Raw genomic sequence first — 19,351 nt, 5'->3', positions numbered from 1 at the left:
GTTTCTGCTTGCGGGGAGGAGGGAGCTGAAGGTTTCCCTCCTTCCCCCTCCCTTTAATTTCCCACCTCTCTGTCCCCTTGCACTTCAGCAGCTCCAGCCTTGCACCTCCGTAGAGGAAGGCAGGAGTGACGGAGTCACGCTGGAGGGCAGGAAGGCGCCTTGCAGCGAAGGACTCGGCGAACAGAGGCAGAGATTTGCTGGAGAGGCTTGTGTTCTCTGCGCTCCTCGGCGGACCCTGCTCGGCCTGTGCCGAGCTGCGGGCTGCTAGAGCAGGAAGCGCCGGGCGCTGCGCCGCCCCGCAGGGATTTCCTCGCTGTTTCCCCGTTATCTGCCGACTGTCACGGCAAATGTTCCCTCGTCCTTCCCCGATCCCCATCCCTGTCCCCCAGCTCCTCTCCCCGCCTTCCCTCAGCCTCTCGCTCACACACACACGCGCTTTACTGCCAAAAAGCGTCCTCCGCCCCCCTCCTCAGCTAACTTCCTTTCAGCATTTTTGAGAGCTGGATAATCCCAGGATTTGTAAAACGGGGGAAAGGAGAGAGCGACTGAGCGGGAGTCAGGACAGGAAGCTGGCTTCTCATTCCTCCAACTGTCCAACGCAGGAGGAGGGGAAGGGGGGGAGCCAAAGAGGAGCCTTGTGCAGACTCTCCCCCGGTCCCGTTTCATTAGTCCGTTTGAACTTCCAGTCTCCTCCGAAAGCCAAGAGGAGCACGACCAGCCTGGGACGCCTTCTGCTGGAAGTGGCGACAGCGGGACTGGCGAACCCCAGAAGGTGGCTGTGGAGGGTCCCGGGATTGCGCTGAGGGAAGAGACGTCCCCCCACCATCTCCTGCCCCCAACTTGCCAGCTCTGATGCGGGCACCCATCCACCACCCACTTGCCTCTGATGAGAACCCTTCTGGGCTCAGGCTATGATCGCTGCTGCTGCGGGCTGTGGAGCCTCCTCTCGCCCTGACCTTCTTCTGCCACAGGAGCAACCCAACATCTGGTGGGGATTAATGTTTACTTCTCTGGCTGGACGCTGTACGGGACCCCCGATGTTGCTCCCTGGGAGCGGGACACGGGCGGTGGTCTGAGGAGAAGAGCAAGAATTTTGTCGCCCAGCGTGAGGCCGGGGGGAGGGGGGCAAGGCAGGAGGGGGGTGAACCTCTTTTGGGACTAACCTCATGAAGAACAAGGGAGCCAAACAGAAACTCAAGAGGAAGGGAGCCGCGAGCGCGTTCGGCTGCGACCTGACGGAGTATCTTGAGAGCTCCGGGCAGGATGGTAAATGCTTCTTTATTCTCACTCTGGTTGCAGAAAAGCCCAGCGCGTGTCCCCCTGCTCTTACTGGTAGGACTGCAAGCCAGAGCTTTCCAAAAGCTCGGGGTTAGACAACCTGGAGCTGATTTATCCCCGGGAAGTGGAGTCACTGCCCCATTACTCACAATGAATGAACGACTGGAAGATTGCTTTGGTGATGCATCTGCATGACCCTTGCATGAGTAGTGCTGTGTGTGTGGGAACGACTGGGTTGGGGTTGTCGGGCTGCCTAAGTGTGTACAAAGACAGCCTGACATCGGCTGTGATGTGCTCTCCCATTTGCCTGGCTGTGGAATGGGAGTAGCAGGCTTTTAGGGAGTCAGGTTTGGAAATCTGAACTGTGCTTCAGTGTTACCTCCTCCAGGATTTCAAAATTCAGCTTAAGTCTATGAGACTAGAATTTTGGAGGACTCTAGGGAGGAACTGGACTCCAGTACGGTTCCCATGTTGTCCATGGGCTGCTGGATGGAGACAGGACAGGAACTGGGTTATGGGGTGGAGTACGGTGTGTGGTGTAGGAGGCATCTGAGCTAACGTTCACCACCCTCTCTGTTGGATTTCACTCCTCCCCAATCCCAGGTATTGAATGAGAACACAGTTGCTCAGACAAGAGGTAACTCCAATAAAATAAGGGGGTCCTGAGTTTGAAATGGTCAGTCCTTGATGAGGGAAGGAGCAGAACGGTTTTTCTTGGATGACAGGAGAAGTGGTTGTGAGTTTGGCCAGCAGAAGGACCTACAGTTTTGCAAGAGGAAAAAATAAATATGTGCCTGTTACCATCCCTGATGGTAGCATTATGATCCAGGTTTAGCATTGTGTTCCAGTTTGAATTAACCAATTGTACCAATGTCAGGTAATTTCGAGGGAAAAAAAAAAAAAAAAAAAAAAAAAAAAAAGACTCCTAGCAGCAATGTCAGCTTTGTACAGGGAGAGCTGTACAATCAGGTCTTTCATTTGCTGATGACCATGGCTGATGAAGTGCAGTGTGGAACCGCACTGGCAGTGGGATGGACTACGTAACAGGAGTACTTTCCATTGCACAGTGAAGAAGGCAGTAAAGGTATCACTAAGATAAAACGTCACTTATGTGTGTTTATTAAGGTATGGGGGAAAACCAGCCATTCAATTCCTTTGTGGGTTGTCTGTGACAGGTACCGGATCTTTTAACTTATACAGCTCTTAACAGCAACTGAACTGAAATGTCAAAAAAATAACAGACTTAATAAAATAACAGAGCTGATGTCCCTTTGCCAGTGTGAGGTGCAGACAGAGAAATTCCATCCAGTGCTGCCATGAACCTCTGTGTTGGAGGAACTATTTACAGCTGTTTACAGGAACACTGGAAAACAACACAGGGAAGCCGGGCACAGGCAGTATATTCACTTGAAGCAGCAAGGGGAATTTTAAATGCAAAAACATAGTTGCTGCATTTGAAATTAGGCCAGAGCAGCAAAATCTATTACTTAAAATACCATAGTTTGGTGGGTTTTTAAATAGTCTTTTGAGAACAAGAAGGAAGAACATTTTCTCAAATCTCATTTGTAGCATGGTTCACAGTTCCAATGTACTTATCTACATGCTGAGGAGCAGTGGGGAAGAACAGGAAGTTCCTTTCCCTTATGCAATTTGTTCTGCAGTTTGTTCAGTAGCACATCCCAATGCTCAGTGGTATGGGATCCAGAAATGGAAGACTCAGTTGTTATAGGTTTATTGGTAAGGGTGTAAGTTAGATTGGAAGTTCCAATTCATCAGGACAAGGGGAAAAGAAATTAAAGTATTAGAGATATTAATTTTGTTTTTAGTAGGACTTCTCAGGATGAATAGGAATGAGCAAGAATGCTGAAGTGATGTCTTGGGGAAAGAAATGAAAGTTGAGATGTCACCAGGATATCACAAACTTGCAACCAAATTAGAAGAGCGTTTAGGGTATGAGAGATGGTTGATTTGGGGAGAGTTGAATTGTCCCGGTAAGAATTATTTCCAGTGAGAAGTCAGTGCTCCTGTAATTAACAAGTTTTATAGGGACATAAAGCTGTAGCTTTCGCTCTGCTTTACATAGTGCTGTGTGTTTAACTGGTGGCATGCAGGATCAGGTTGTTCCCTACTAAGAAGCAACAAAGTTCTAAGACTGTTCCTGGTATCTGAGAGTGATGAGGAGCAGGAGAGCACTTTGGCTGCTGTCCAGCAAACGTTTTGTTGTGGACCTTTCTGAAAGCAGGTTTTAAAAGGCACCCGGAAGGGTTAACTGGAAAAGAAGATGCTGTGGGCCCGGCAGGACGTGAGTCATACTGGCTTTCCGTGCTCAGGTTTGCTGTACACCATCCTGCAGTGCTGCTGTGTGCGACTGGAGCTGCACAGGCAAGGAGAGGCTGAGACCTGCTTTGCTGGTGCTGGCCAAGGGAGCACAAGGGACGATGGCCAAGGCTAGTGAAGACGATTCAATTTGGAATTTTCCCCTCTGGGTTAGTGCATGAGCTTTGCAGTTAGGGGGTGCTGCACTACTTGTGCGGGGCTTTGTGGAGCAGAGGCACAGCTTGAGTCCCTACATGCTTGTGGTTGTTGACGAGCAGCTTGTGCTTTCTGCAAGGACCTTAGTCCCTGTGTTGTTGCCAAATTCCAGTGGAGAGAATTATATTCTGCTAAAGGTATCAGCATTTCCTCTCTTCCCATTTAACTCTTTAATAACTTGCTATGGTTTGCTTCAGAGACAGCCGAAGATCCCTCTGTCTCCCTTACCAGATCCATGTGCCTAAGCCTCTATTAGAAAGAACTTCATGATAATACAATAAAAGCTGCAGCAGAACTACCAAGTATTTAAAAATGGTCAAATAGGAAGACTCAGGAGCCAAAAATGTGATACAAAGCCTTTAGCCCTAAGTTGATGCTTCAGATCTGACACAGGTCAGTGTCGATGGGCAGATGTGGATGTCTGGTGGCTGGTTAGAAGCTCAGATGTGTTGAATTTACTGTGTTTCAAGTCAGTTCCTGTCAGTACCGCATTTGACCCTACTTGGCCTTTTCCTGCTGGCAGTCTCTACACAGACACTGGTCACACTCCTTATGGGGGCAGACTGCTATCAGTGCACACACAAGCACTTGAAATCATGACTCAGGCCACAAAAACCACGACATAAAATCAATGCAGGGTTCTTTGTCCGCTTTCTCTGTTTTCCAAAACTTCAGTGTTCATCTGGGTTATGTTTTCAAGTCTTTCTTTGGTAAGAGAGATAGAAACTTGGAGAAAAAGAAACTTCTCTTCCTCCTCACCATAATTATCAAACAATGGCTTAAATAGCAGTGTGTATGCAGACAAGCTCACATCAGACATAAAAGAATGATGGCTGGCAATACCCCCGAGGAAAAGTCTAATTTTACATAGTCCCTCCTGTGTCACTTCCAGCACTGAATCCACACTTGAAGGCAAGTGATCTTTTAGAATATAAAAGCTTAACTAGAAAGCAGTGTCCATGCCCAGACTTTGGACATGGATAGGCGTCCATGCAGAAGGAAGTGAGTACTAATGCCATCTCCTAAAATGTTCTACTGTGCCAAACTTTATTGAAATGTATGAGTGCGACAGGGCTAACAGATAATAGTCTTGAAGGATTAACATTAGAGTAATGTTTTGGCCTCTTAATAACCAGCTTGGTTTCCAGAGCAGAAAAATGCATTCTGCCTCTGCTGAAGTCAGTGGGAGCTGCATATCAGGCTCTCAGTTCCTGTAATAACAACAGTATAATTTTCTAGTGATGAATGGACCAGCAGAGAAGACAAGACACAAATTTGTGCACCATCTTTAGCTGAGGCAGGACGCTCTGAACTGCTTAAGAAAACAGTCACAAAGAACAGCCTTGCTTCTAGTTATATCACAGAAATGTTCTAAGAGAAGGGTGTTGTAAGAGTCAAAGCTGTTAAAGTGAGAGGAACTAAATCAATAGGGAGTCTAATATTCCCAATGCTTCTAACTGTGGGAAATTCAAGCTGGGATTTCAGGTGTACAGCCAGGTACAACTTCCACTTTTTAGAATGGACATGCACACAACATCTACAAGAATTAAATTGCGATGGTAAACAATAATCCAGTCTTTTGCATAGGAACTGCTACAGACCTACCCTTGCTTCGTATGCTTAGAGCCAGGTAGGACTTGGAAAAAGGCTGAATTGTTTCCTCTGTTTTTTGGTATGCTGGTGTTTAGATGTTGGGCTAGGAGGTGCTACCAGGTCTTCAGAAAGCCAAATCTTAGACTTGATGCCTTGTTCTTATGGTGCAGGTCAGCTCTGTGTGTCTGAGATTCCCCTATTTGCTGGAGAGTTAATTCTGCTGTTGCTGTACCCCTCTGTGGTTTCTTCCACATCTGTTTCCTGCCTGATGTTGTCTGGTTGGGTTGCAATGAGCTCAGCTTTTCCCCTCAACCCCCTCCCACACTCCCCAGAGCTCGCTCAATGGCTCTCATCCTGAGCATGTACCACCCAAACCACTTTCTATCTCTTCATCTAATGCAGCTTATTGGCTTTGTTTGTTACTTGCTTTAGAAAAAGGGCTATTTCGTTTGAGAAGGTTTGAAGCCACCAACTGCCTTGTTCTCCCTACTTTTGACTCCTTCTTGCCATGGCAGAGAGAGATCAAGGCCTGCCAGCAACACTCCCTGAGGCTGAGGAGGGAAGAGGAGCTGTTGTCTTCAAATATAGACAGGGAGATGTGAGGAAACCCTTACAACTCCCTTGACTGTAGTATGGGAAAGGAGACAACAACATGGCTAGCCCATGTGACACTCTTCTGTGCTGTGTGGCTGTACAGTGGCTACTTCTGCCTTGTCACAACTGCATTTGAATGAAAGAATAAGGAAAGCTTTCATTTTGCATTAGTGGTCTCAAAAACGTGGTAGCTCTGGCCAGCCCTGGCTCCACAAGCAGGTTCTTAAATGTGTCTGAGAGCTGCAGTAGGCAAAGACTTCGCTGTAGCATAGGCAAGCAGTTCTGAGGGAAAGCAGTAACAATAATTCCAGTAATGTGCTGGGTACAAGAGGGAGGTGGGCTTGGATGCTGCTTGCGTGTTTTGGTACAGCCCCTTAAGCACACTGTCCTCTGTGTGATTTTGTCATCATGTACTTCACTGTGACACTGCCTTGTCCGTACGTGACTGGATAAGGAGACCCATCACTCAGGAAAAAATTCTCTTGTTTCAAGAACAGACTCCCCTTTAGAGCCAGTCATTAAACCTGCTACACAGATGTGAAACAGCTTTTCTGGGTCCTGTGGCTTTCCTTCCTCACCCTTGCATGCCTTTTGGGATAGGAGCATGCTGGGATGAGCAGGAGGATGCATGCAAGTGCATAGCACAAGTGTGTGCCACAGAAGGCTGCATATGTATTCACTTTGGAGTTTTTTTAAGCTGCCTTTTCTGGAGTGATGTTTCAAAGTAAAGGCATGCCCATACTTTTGGGTAGGTGCCTTTGGTTGGTGATGCATGCAAGAAGTCCTAGGAAAACTGCTGAAGAGTCATTAAAGGCAAAGTGGAGAAAAAAGACAAAGCTTTTTTCTTTTTTTTTTTTTTTTTTTTAAGTCCCCTTGGAAAAATGAAAATCCAATATGCTCATTTAATCTGCTGCAGAAGAATGAAGAGCTGCTCAAAATCCCACTCTCAGAATTAGAAACTGTGGCGCTGGAGATTTCTGTCTCAAGAACTGATCAAGCTGAAAAGAAACCTTTTTGTGGAGCCAAATTGCCTTCAAAATCTAGATCTCTTTCCTGACCTACCTTACTCTATGGCTATGCAAACACTTGTCTCCTTTCAAGCAAGCAAGGAAGCAGCAGGAGCTGGGAGGAGAACAGGACAAGAACAGCCTCTTGGGCTGGCTCAGAAATGCTTTAGTCCTCTTATTTTTTTTTTTTTTTCTATGTGTGATGTGCTGCTGTGGTCAGATCTGCATTTTCACACTGCTGATACGCTGGGAAGCCACATGGCCTGCACTCTGTGGGGTCTATTCCTGGTCTATTTTAGTCATGCAGGCTGTATGGATATTTAAGGGCACATCCCCTCATCCTTGTGACAAGAGCAAAAGGGACAGCTGAACCCTGAAATTTTGTGTGAAAAGAAGTGGGATTGTGTTATTATACAGTGAAGGAAAGCTGAGTACATGTGTTGGGAGGTGGAGGAGCTAGGCTGGGCTTTGAGGGGAAGACAGCTCCTTGGCCTTTCAGTGTCTGCCAAAGCATGTCCAGTGGACAAGAGATGAGAAGCTTTGCTGCCAAAATGGATACTGTGGAGGAAATTATTAATAATGTAAATTCTTGCATTTTCTCCGCCCTTTCTCACAAGTGGAGCATCATATTTTGAGGCCCAGATACCAGCTTCTATGGCAACAAGTGAGAGCAAAAAGACACTGGGAACAACGGGAGCAGAAGCCATCTGTTTGCTTCTGTTACTTTGCTGTTCCTTCTTGTTTTGGATGATGTTTGTGTTACTTCCTCAATCTGTTTCTGGTTCCTGGGACTTGGATTTTTGTGTCTCTGTGGCACAGTGTTACTGTTGTTTAACATTCATATTGCAAGCTCAGCTCCTTGTTCTGTATTGACTTTCCACTGCTAGCACTGTGTGATTAGCAGAGAACTCTTGCATGTTGCCTCCTGCTTTACATTTCCCTTACTGAGCACCGCAGGAGGCAGATGTGTGGTTTGCATGCACTGAGCCCCACTTTGATCCTGCCTTTTCCCCCACCCCCTACAAACAGCATGAATCACATCTTGCCTGCAGATTTTAGATTAGGACATATATTTTGATTTAGCAAATGTTTTCTCTTTGTTGGTAGCAGCTGATTTCATCTGATCTTAGAAACCAAGGAGCAGGGACTTCACTGCTTGTGGTATCACAGCTCTCAAAGTTTCAGGGAAACAGCTGTAGTGGATGAAACATTGGCAGTGCACGGGGTGCATGTACAACACAGGCTGATCTAGACGTGATGAACAAGTCAAGGAGACTCCTGCTGGTCTGAGGTGCTTGGGTCCCAAACTTTGGTGCAGGCCTGGTTCTAGTTTGAAGAGCTCAGGAAGCATGCATCTGTAACTCAGGCTTTGCATATATGACACAGTTCTACAGCAGCAACGTTTGCTGGCAGTCAGGGTTGTGCCAAAAATTTATGTTCCAGTGTTTCCCCTTTAACTGTAACAAGGGAAATGAAAACAGCCTGTCAGTAATGGTATAACCAGCCCTGCTCTGAAGGGCCAGGGTTGGGATGGCTGTCAGATTCACTGCCCACATCATGGCTTTGGCTGGATCTCTATCTGGAGGGTGATTACAGGATGGAGAGCTACCAGCATCTGCCTCCAGTCCAGCACCACCAGCAGGGTGCCAGATACACTTAGAGCTCTGACATGGAAACCTACAGATACCTTATTGCAGTGCAAAGGCTGGTAAAAGGCTGCACTGCTGGTTATTTCAAGAGCAACTAGTGTTCCTAGCTGCCTACCAGCAGCTCCTTTCTGTACATTCCCAGAGCCTCAAGCCTCAGCTGTCCTTTGCTCACACGCCAGAGCCTTCAGCTTCTCTGCTGATAACGTCAGTTAATGTGTTTTGCATTGTCAACAAAAAAACCCCAAACCAAACCAACTAAAAAAACCATAGCAAAACAAAACAAAACAAAAGAATCTGCAGTATGTTTACAATGGACACAGATAGAGAACAGTGTAACATAAATTGAATTTAGTGTTAAATGAAATTATGTTGTGCAACTGCGCTGACTGGATTATTAACTTTCATACTTAATTCAATAATGTAGACTCTGTTTTTTACATTTATATGAAACCACAAGCAGACTTTCTGATCCTCTGCACCAATGTGATTGCAGATATGGAAGTACTTAACCATGGACTCAAGACCTACCTTTTTGTCAGATGTTGGGGCTTTTGCATATAATGAAATTATAGACACCAATACTAACCTTCACCCTCACTCAAGTGCCAGATCACTTCCAACCCCTGTGTGTGAGAGTGAGGAGTTCAGCCATTAAGGCTACAAGTCTTTTGGCATGTAAGTGCACAGGGAAGTGCTGGTCCTCTTCTGTTCCACGCCCCTACCTTGAACATGACCCTGCAGCTGGATTAGGTTCCCCATTTTCACCCAAGTGGGGGCCCTTTTGATTTTAACAGTGCACCAAAAGGGGCAGAGCAAAACTCATGCTTTTTGTGGTTAACTTCAGTTCCTCCACCTCAATTGTTTTGTTCCCATTTGGGAGCAGCCATCTGGCCTAGGCTCAGACCAGCCTTCTTCCATCCTGTCACCAGCTGATGACATGTGTGGCAGACTCAGTTCCAGGCAACGTCAGGTTGGCTGGATGGCTGCCTCGACTGAAATGGGTTAATGCCCTTATAGGCCCCATAAGCAGGGTCATCTTGAGCCAATTACTCATGACTGTGTCCAGTTGAATTTTGAATATCTCCGCAGATGAAGATGCCACAGCCTCTGTGAGCAAACTGATCCAGCCTGAGACTACCATCAAAGTAAAGAAGTATTGTGTTCAGATGGAGTCTTACGGTTTTTAATTTATGCATCTTGTATTGTCAGTAGGCACAACGGAGAATAGACTGGCTCCCTTTTCTTCATTCCCTTCTAGCAGGTCTTCATTCACAATGATAGATCCTTCCTGATCCTTCTCTTACACAGGCTGAACAATCCTGGCCTCTCCTCATATGAGAGATGCTCCAGCCCCTAAATCATCTCTGTGGCCCTGAGCTTGAGCTTGCTCCAGTAAGTCCTTTTTGTACTGTGAAGCTGAGAGCTGGACACAGGACTCCAGCTGTGGGCTCAGCAGTGCTGGGCAGGGGGGAAGATCACCTCCCTCAACCTGCTGGCAATTCACCTCCCAACTCTTCTGATGTTCTTAGTAACCTATACAGTTACTAGCAGAGATTTTCCTTGGTATTCCAGGTTTTTTCTGGCAATTCAATCAATAACTAATGTGCAGTCACAGATGTTGTAAAAGATCCTCCCTGCCTTGCTTAATGCTCTTTCTGCCCGTTAATGCTCAATAGGAATTGTCTTTTCATAGGGACCTCTAATTCTTTAATGGTTTCTGAAGTTTTGCTGCTGGTCAGCCCAAATAAATTAATTTATATAATACACTGCTATGCTGCATCTTCAGAAAGCCATCCAGAGCCTTGGCTTAATAGAAAGTCTACAAAAAATTTGAAGCAGCACGCCTTACTCAGGTGGTGTTTGTAAGAGCTCCCCTTCTCCTCTCCCAAAGAACCAAGGCATTGTGGCCGAGGTCCTTTCTGCCAAAGCATGTCCAGCAGACTGGAGAGTGAGAAACTTCACTGCCAAAATGAATACTGTGGGGGAAATTATTAATAATGAAAATCTTGCTTTTTATCCACCCACTCTCACAAGTGGAGCATCACATTTCCAGCCCCAGATACCAGCCTCTATGGCAACAAGGGAGAGCAGAAAGACACTGGGAACAAGGGGAGCAAAAGCCACGTTACACCTCCAGCACAAGGATCGAGCAAGGGGAGGGAAAACTCACATCCCTTTGCAGGATTCTCAGCTATATCTGCTGCTGAAATATGCCCTGAGCAGCTGACTTGGGTTCATAGCAATTTATCTCCAGCTCCTCGCTGCCCTCTTCCACACTCAGGGCTCAGCTAACTAAATGCCTTTGGAAATGCTATTATCTCCTGTGCTCTCTGGGGCCAGGAGTAGCGTAGAGATTTATCATCTGGAACAGGAGGCTTTGTTTAGTTCTATAAAGCAGAGAACAGTTAAAGAAAGAACAAAAAATAAAGGCCAAACCAAATGCAAAACTCATTCTATATCTCATGTCTTTTTTTTTTTTTTTTTTTTTTTTCTGGTCTCTGCAATCTGGGAATGTGCATGTATTTTGTTTTGTAATGTCATTAGATACTGTTGCATGAGGAAATGGTTAGAGGAGATATACCTCCATCTCTAGAATAGGGATTAAACCCAAATTGCCAGGAGACATTCCTGATGTAACTAAGTTGCGTAATTTATTTCCTGAAGAGCATCAGACCAGGTCAGCTTCTCCAATACAAACTTCATTTAAAAGATGCCACTGCTGGTTTTCACTAAAAACAGCAGCATCAATACTGCCTTTTTACCTGAAAGATGCTGAAGCAGCTCACAAACTTTCTATACATGTAGAATGCAGGGCTGAGAATCCAGGCTGGAGCTGTGCCTGTCTGTATTCATTGGCTCATCCAAAAATGCTGATTTAGCAGACAGAACACTGGGAGGAAGGGGAATGTGTCTGTATGTGTGTGTGTGTATTTGCAGCTCAGTATTTCAGTTGGGGTATTTTTGATGCATTGGCGTTCTGCATTTACCATCTCAGCAGTGAGTGTGACTGTCAGTCCTGTAGCAGACAGGCAGCTTGGCACACAACAGAGTCATCCAGCATGTGGAAAACCCTTTGCTCCAACGTGCAACTAGTGCTGGTTTTTCTGTTGCACTCCCATCGTGGTGCTGCTGCTGGTGGTGGCAGTCACACCTCAGGAGGTTCAGAGATGTGATCAGGCAGAGTGAGCTTCCTTCTTGAGCCCTTGCATCTGCGCTACGATTTGTGTGAAATAAATAATCTATCAGTGGGACTGAATTGTTTACTGTCTTTGTGCAAAATCAGAGGGAGAAACAGCTTCACCATTTTACTCTTTCTGTTTTTATCTTCTCAGTGTGTTCTACTTGGTAGTGCATTTTCCTTACCCTGTTCTGGTCAGGTAATTTCAGATACATGAGAGGCTAAATGAGAACAAACTCTCTTGTGAGATTTATTGCATCTTCTGCTTCTAATCAAGCCAGAAAAATAGAGCAACAGACTTCCTTCTGTAATCCTGTTCTCTCCATTCCAGTCCCGACTGGAAACCAGAAGTACAACAAGGAGGAATGCAGGAAAAAAAAAAAAAAAAAAGAGAGAGAGAAAGAAAAGTTAAAACAAATGTTCTGGAATCTCTAAGAAGAGCGTAGGGTTTGGCCTGAGGTGATAGCTCAGGATTGCAGAGGGGGGGTGAAGGATTCTCCCTTCTCTCAAATGTTTTCAGTTCCCTCTACTTAGTTGTTTGATTTTTTACCTCCCCCTGTGCTCCCTTCCCTGTATCCCTCCCTTTTGATAACTTTATAGCCAGGATGGCAGTATGCACATGTTGCCAAAGTCAATATATCAAGCTCTGTGCCCAAGGCAGGCTTCAGAGCAGTAAATGAGAAGAGCTGGTCTTGATCCATTGAGTCCATCATTCTTCCCTCCTGGCTTGATAGTGACTTTTATGCTGCTGCCTAAGGATCCCTGTGTAAAGCCACAAACAGGGAAAATTCGGTTCCATACCCCAGTAGCTTTAATTTGGAGTCACCCTCCAGACTTGCCAGAATGTAGATAAGGAATGGGATCCCCTGCAGCCCTGTCTGTGGATCAGATGGGCGTAGGTGACCCAGTGCCTGCTGTCCTCCTCGGGTGGCAGGCAGGACACGGTGGTAGAAGCAGCCCTCCGTCATTGCTCACAAACCTGCTTCAGGCGGGGAGGAACCGATGTGACAAACACAAAGGAGGGCCAGCAGTCCTAATTAGTCCTCATTTCTGTCCTGCTAAAACACCCATCTGTCACTCTGCTGCAATAATGAGATTTGAGAAGATTAACTGGATACTGCTGAGGCCCCTCAGCATGGCAGCTCGGTGAGCGTGCCGCTGTTCAGCTTTAAGCCATGCTTGCAGCAGTTACACCCCAAGCAGGTTTATGTCTGGTTAGTGCTTGCATGGGAGTGGCCCAAAATAATCTGCTCCAGGAATGGGGTGGGTGATTCAGAAGATGGCAAGCCTAGTACCAGCTCAGTAAAGTTGCTGTCTTGGCATCATTTGGGGAAATGTTGCCATTTGGGCACATGGTAAAACAAGGACTCCAATATTTAAAAAAAAAAAAAAAAAAAAAAAAATCCCTGGTTGATCTTTTTCTTTCCTAGAGGATAGGGTCTCTTTTTCACATGCACATGCTGTGCTGCGTCTTTTCCTTGGCAGAAGCAATTTCTGCTGGAACTAGGATTTGGTTTTTTTATCCTGTGTCCTAAACTGTCACGTAGTGTTGCTCTGCCTGGCTCAACAGCTGCCACCTCCCAGCCTAGAGGTGGGTGGAGTGAGTCTTGTTTTTGCAGTTTGTTTTTTTTTTGCAGGATGTAAGGCACTCATTAAATTATTGATGTTAGCTCTTGGGCATTAAACAGATGTGAACTGCAGCTCTGGATCCTAAGGGCTTTAGAGGCTTATCCCTGCCCTAATGATGGTTCCCTGCTTGGGATTTTTCATGCATCTCTTACTACAGCTTTGAACTCACTGCAGGATGGTGGAAGGATTTAGCAGACAGACAAAGGGTGACTGCAAGGCTTTTCTTTGCAACACTATATACCTGTGAAGCAAATCTAATTGAGCTTTGGTAGAAAAAGGGGAAAGACGCATGCATGTTTTCCTTAGGAGAATGGGAAAAATTAGAAAAATGTTTTCCTGCCTCTTGACAGAACATGTTTGCAGGCTATGAAAAGCTTTTGAATAGTTGTGATTCAAGGAACAGTTCGGGTGCATCTGACATCAATTCTTGTGCTTAAGGAAATACATTTTGGCTTGTAATGTGGCTTATTTCTATCCCTTTCCCCAATCCTGCCTCCTTGAAAAGTGACTAACAGCAGTAGTGCTGCTGACTTTACCTTGTGGTGAGGGCAGGGTGGAGGTTGACACTTTCAATGCAGCTCTGTCTCTGCAGTACCCTCAGCTCCTTGGCTGGGCTGTGGTGGTGAAAAACAGCACCTTGGCTGATGTGGGACAAGGAAGGGAAGGTAGCAAGTGTGGCACCATGAGCTGTTGGGATCTCTGGGAAACTTTGAGGGCTGGTTCCCAGGGACCCAACTGCGAACAAAACTCCATGTGTGTCAGGAAAATCTGCTCCCAAGTTTGACATGGGGTGCCGTGGTTGTGTTTGAATGGAAAGTGTTCAAGAGACTTCTCCCTTCACCTCCCCTTGCCCACCCATTCTCCCCTCTCTGCTTCGGGGCGCTGTGGGGGCACAAAACCCTCCTGTTTGTTATGGGGCAGAAGAAGGGTGAGGGCCATCCCTGACCCCTCCTCCCCTCGGCAGTTTGCATGGTAATTAGCTCGTCCCTACGAGACAAGCCCACAGCCCAACAGAGCTGCGATTCAGATGCTGAACAATGTCCAATTATCCCAGCCTTGGGAGCAAGAGGCCACTCCCTGACACGTGGGCTCCATGTCCCTGGCCAGATGGCTCCTCAAACTCCTTTGGCTGGGCCAGCACCGCTGCTTGGGGAATTTGACACATGTCAGCAGTTTTGGCTGAGTGCTTTTGTGAGCTACCAGCAGTGCAGTTGCCTGAAATATTGGGAAGAGCTCTGTGTGTGCCCCAGGCAGTGCTATCCACTGCGTGTCCTGTGCTGGGGCAGTGCTGGTGGCTACGAGGGAACATGAATGTTCACTTGTGGAGTGAGATTTTGCAGCCTCAGCCTGACTACCTGTGTCCCTCATCTGGTTTGGTGACCTGCAGCTTATAAAGTGCACCTTTTGCCTTTCTACTTGCATTCCAGTGTTTGTGCCCCAGTGAAGGCTGGATTGCTCAGATTGGAGTTTGAATTGCGTGAAGCAGGTGGCAAGAGTCACATTCAAGGCACACCACAAGCTGTGGCAAGCTCTGCTCCTGCCAATGCCTGGCTCAATGAGAGACTTTAGGGCACTCTTTTTTTTCCCACATCCCACCTCTCTCAGTGGTTAAATGATGCTGGTATCATCTTCTTTTCTGTGCGAAGTTCCCATAATTGTTGTTACTAAAAGGGAAGAGTCCTAGCTGTTTTCATGACTCAGTACTGAAAAGTGGGCTCTTGCAGCTCTGGGGAGTGACACATTGGATGGAAGTGAGGGCAGGAAAGGACTGGGCTCACCCAGCTTGTTCCACACCAAGAGCCTCCAAGGGAGGTGTGAGGAGCACCGGGGTGGCATTACGTACCCAGAGTGCTCCATTCTGACTTGGTGAGGCTTCTGCCCCGATACGTGACAATTTAGCTTTGAAGAGAACATGACAGCCATTTACCATCTAACCTCTGGGGTTAGGAAATGGAAAAAACAATTCAGTGTGGATCTGAAATAGCAGAAGAGATTACCCTAGACTGGAGTTTGGCCAGGATGCTTCTGCTAATCTTGCACAAAAAAAAAAAAAAAAAAAAAAAAAAAAAAAAAAAAAAAAAAAAGGAAACCAAGCAGAAAAATTAAAAAAAAAAAAAAAAAATAAAAAGAAAAAAAGCTACAAAGAATTTCTGCAAGACTGCAATCTTCATTTTATCATTTTATAGTCTCTGATTTAGAAGGGAGGATATGCAATAGCATGGCTTTCCCTTTGCATACCATGGGATGGTTTCATTACTGATTCATGGATAGGACTGCCCCTTAGAAGTTGCCTGCAGCAACTTCGATTGATTCAGTGTTTGGGAACAGGCCCAACCTTAATTTATGGATAAGAGTTTGTGCTAATGCATACAAAGAAACAGCTGGGAAGAAAGAAGTGTGGCAGAGAAATAGAAAAGGACACCAGAGAAAATGGATGGGAAAAGGGAATAAGGGCAAAAGTGGACTGGAGAGAAGCATGTGAGGAAATTTCAATATGCTTGAAAGGGAGGAGGTGAAGGTTGGAAAAACTAGTCTGAGGGCAAAACTGACTGTATTGGAACAAATGGAGACTGCTGATGAATGGTGGAAGAGAGAGGGCTGTAAATGGGAACAGAATTCACAATCCTGGCAGCTTTGTTAGTAGGGGTGGAATAGAGGGAAAGATACTGTTCTGGGTACAGACAGCTGAAGGATAGACAGGAGTAAAGGAATATACTCAAAGTGGTGACTACTCTTGTTATCCAAAACTCCTCTTCCAGATTTTTACCCAAAACTAAGACAGGGCAAGAGGTAAAACAACAATTTCTGACTCCTTTCAGCCCTTGAAACAAGCTTGTTTTTATGAAGTGTAAGGAGATGCCATTAAGTTACTACATTGCAAGTGACACATTTTTTTCATCAGCTAACTACATTTTTTCATTCTCCTTTTGGCGCCTAACTGATGTTAAAATGAGCTTCAGTCTCTGATTAGTTCCAAAGTCTGTGGAGATGTGAACAAGAGCATCTTTGCCTTGCTTGGATAAGCTTTCAATTCTTAATGTTTAAATGTGCTCATCTTCAGCACCTGCTGAAGGATGCAGTGCATCAGCTTCCTTTGCTTTGGAAGCCTGTGCTATGAATCAAAACCTCTCTGATTTTACAGTCTTCAGCATGGTGGTCCTGCTTTTAGATCATTCAGTTCATCCCCCTTTGAGACACACCTGTGCAAGAATATGAACTTAGCCTGGAGCTTTCTTCCCTCTGAAACACATCAGCCGTGTACTAAAATCAGGATACAGGTCATGGCCTGAAGTGTGTGGCTCAGCTGTGTTGGCTGTGGAGAACTGCAAAGGCAAAGAGATGACTGACTTGTACAGCAGTACTGTAGCTATCAAAATGTAAGGAAGTTTGATTAGGTATGATCTCAACACCCTTTTCCTGCAACACCCTGTGTTGTGTTTGCAAAGTGTTTGTTAGTGTCTCAAAACTCTTAGTACAGCAAGATCCAGGAGTCAGAAGGACAAAAGAAACACAGTCCAGAAACCCAAATCCTGGACATATGCCTTTGAGAAATGTAGTGCTTTAATAGATTTTTTTTCTTTGGTTACTTCCTCTTTCCTTGCTTCCTCCAGTCTTTGTTATTCCCAGCAACGACTTTATTTACTTATTTTCTTCTTCCCAAACCACTGGACAGACGGGGGCTTCATCAGGGAGCAGTTTAGCTGGAGTGGGCAAAACAATGGGGCTTTAATCAGGGTGCCTCCAGCAGCCACTGCTGGCCAGAGGTTTCTCTGAATTCCCAACATGGAACAGTTGCCTCTTTCATGAAGTGCCTGTGGGATGAGCACAGGATTGCTACACCCAAAGCATTTTCATGCAGCCACAGCTCTCTGAAAGGAAACGCTGCTGAGGACACCGCCTGCAACGCCCCAAGCTACTGGGGTGACCAGCATGAGAGAGTCTTTCTTCCAGGCCTGGGCTGTGTTTGCCTTCCACATGCAATCCGTGAATAGCTCAAGTCTGGAAAGTGTTTAGGAAAGCATCTAACTTTTCTCTTAAAGGAGAAAAAAGAAGAGGGAAAAAGAAAAAGAGGACATCAGGGATAAAGAAATAGTTTCCAGTGACTTGATGCAGTGTGGCCAAACTATTTGTAATAATTTCCTTTAAATTCCTTTTATATAGAAAGAATTAAATATGAAATCATGAATCAGGAAGCAGTCATCCTGCCAGCCAGTGACATGTACAGAGAGATCAGAGCAAAGTGAGAAAGACACAAAACAGCAGGAGACTTGCAAAAACCTTTTTTAGCTCTCTCTTTTTCTTCCTCTTTTTGTTTAGTGTATACATTCACGTAGAACTAACATTTCTGACCCAAAAGGAGCTGCAGGAGTCTCCTGCTGTTCCTTGTCTCTCCAATGGCAGCCCTAAACCTTCCTGTCTTGATGTGTCTCATCTGTCTGTGTTTCCTGATGGATGTTGCAGTCCCCAGATGTTTGGATACCTGATTCATCTCAAAGAGGACTGTGAAACATTAGGTATTTTTAAATACCCTGCTTTATAATTGCTTTGTTTAACGTTGCAACGTTCTGAACTCATGTAAGGCAATAATAAAAAAATCACTGCTGTTTTCTTTCAAAGTTTTTTTGCCATTGCTGCTTCTAAATTTGTGTGCACACAATGGCATTTGCCTTTGCGCTAGCAAGGTTGTAACATTCCTGTTTCCTGAATTTGTATTTTTCCAATGGCTTTTTTTTTTCCAACCCTCTGTGAAGGTTCCTATCAGGAGTGCCCAGGCTTTTGTGTAAAGGAGGATGGACGTTACCCAAGTGCCACCAAACTGAAGTTAAGAAATTTCCTCAAAAAACCCTGAAGTCAGAAAAAACAGACCTTGTGCCTGCTGTCTACAAAGGTCTACAGGCCCACAAAGCCGACTTGAGTTGTGCTTGAGTTTTGCATATCTCAGAATCCTTCTGGATTACACTCCGGAGCTCTCACACTAGCCTTTGCTGTGTCTCTGCCAAAGTTGGAGATGAAGATGCCTCTCTGAAGCCCTGTTCATTTCTTGAACTTATTCTTCTCAGATTGCTCTAATCAGGGCTGAGTTTGAAGTACAGATGCCTGACTTCAATTTCCCTGAAATACAGGGTGTTCAGCTGCAGGATTTTTATCTGAGACTGTCTCTAGCTTGGCTCCAGGGGAAGGGAGAATAAATACTACAGGCCAGGAGACTGCAGATGCAAAAAATTATAGGCTTTAAAATGTCACTAGCTGAGCACATAATAGATATTCTTCACATTTTATGATTAGCTGTTGTGTTCTGTTGGCCAGTGCTGCCTTCCTGATGCAATTTATAAAGGAGTCTCAGGTCAGGGTGAGGCAAGCCAGATTCAAAACTGGATTTCCTGAGAACACCACTATCTTTTGCAACTTTCCCTTAGTTTTCTCTGAGCAGGACAAGCTTGCCTGTGTGCATCTGACTGTGACTCCCACCCTCTTTACCATCTCTCCTTCCATTCCTAGTCCAACAAGATATCATCCATCCAAATATCTTCTTGCATACTACAAAACCAGCTGGTTTATGAACCAGGTTATGCAGATGAATCATGCCATCATGCCCAGCATTTCAGATAAAAGGAAGCGCATTATGTGTAGGATTCATACAGCTGTCTCCCATCTCTGCCCAGAGCCATCTTAGAGACTGGGATGACCTGAATGCTGTGTGTGAAACCAGTCTCTACATGGGGCCATCTGTGCCTAGGGCACCAGGGCACTGGTCTTTAGACCTTGGCAGCTGTATCTACACTTCATGGATTTGTATTGATGTGTTTCCTTGCAACTCCTTTCATCTGCTGCTCAGGTGGGCCAGAGGCACAGCTAGCCTCACTGAATGTCCCTGCCTGGCATCCTCTCAT

General features: G+C 45.7%; 1 protein-coding gene across 1 annotated transcript in view; it reads left to right on the top strand.

Moving 5' to 3' along the window:
• Positions 1-263: 263 nt before the first annotated feature.
• ARHGAP31 (Rho GTPase activating protein 31) overlaps positions 264-19,351 on the top strand; it is a 60,584-nt gene continuing 41,496 nt past the window's right edge. Inside the window, exon 1 of the mRNA XM_066340985.1 lies at positions 264-1,266. Within this exon, the coding sequence (XP_066197082.1) occupies positions 1,167-1,266 (100 nt within the window). The 5' untranslated portion in view covers positions 264-1,166. The remainder of the gene's footprint in view (positions 1,267-19,351) is intronic.

The sequence above is a fragment of the Sylvia atricapilla genome, chromosome 2, assembly GCF_009819655.1.
Source record: "Sylvia atricapilla isolate bSylAtr1 chromosome 2, bSylAtr1.pri, whole genome shotgun sequence".
In the NCBI taxonomy this organism is placed as follows: Eukaryota; Metazoa; Chordata; class Aves; order Passeriformes; family Sylviidae; genus Sylvia; species Sylvia atricapilla.
This window is presented reverse-complemented; position numbering and strand designations above follow the sequence as displayed.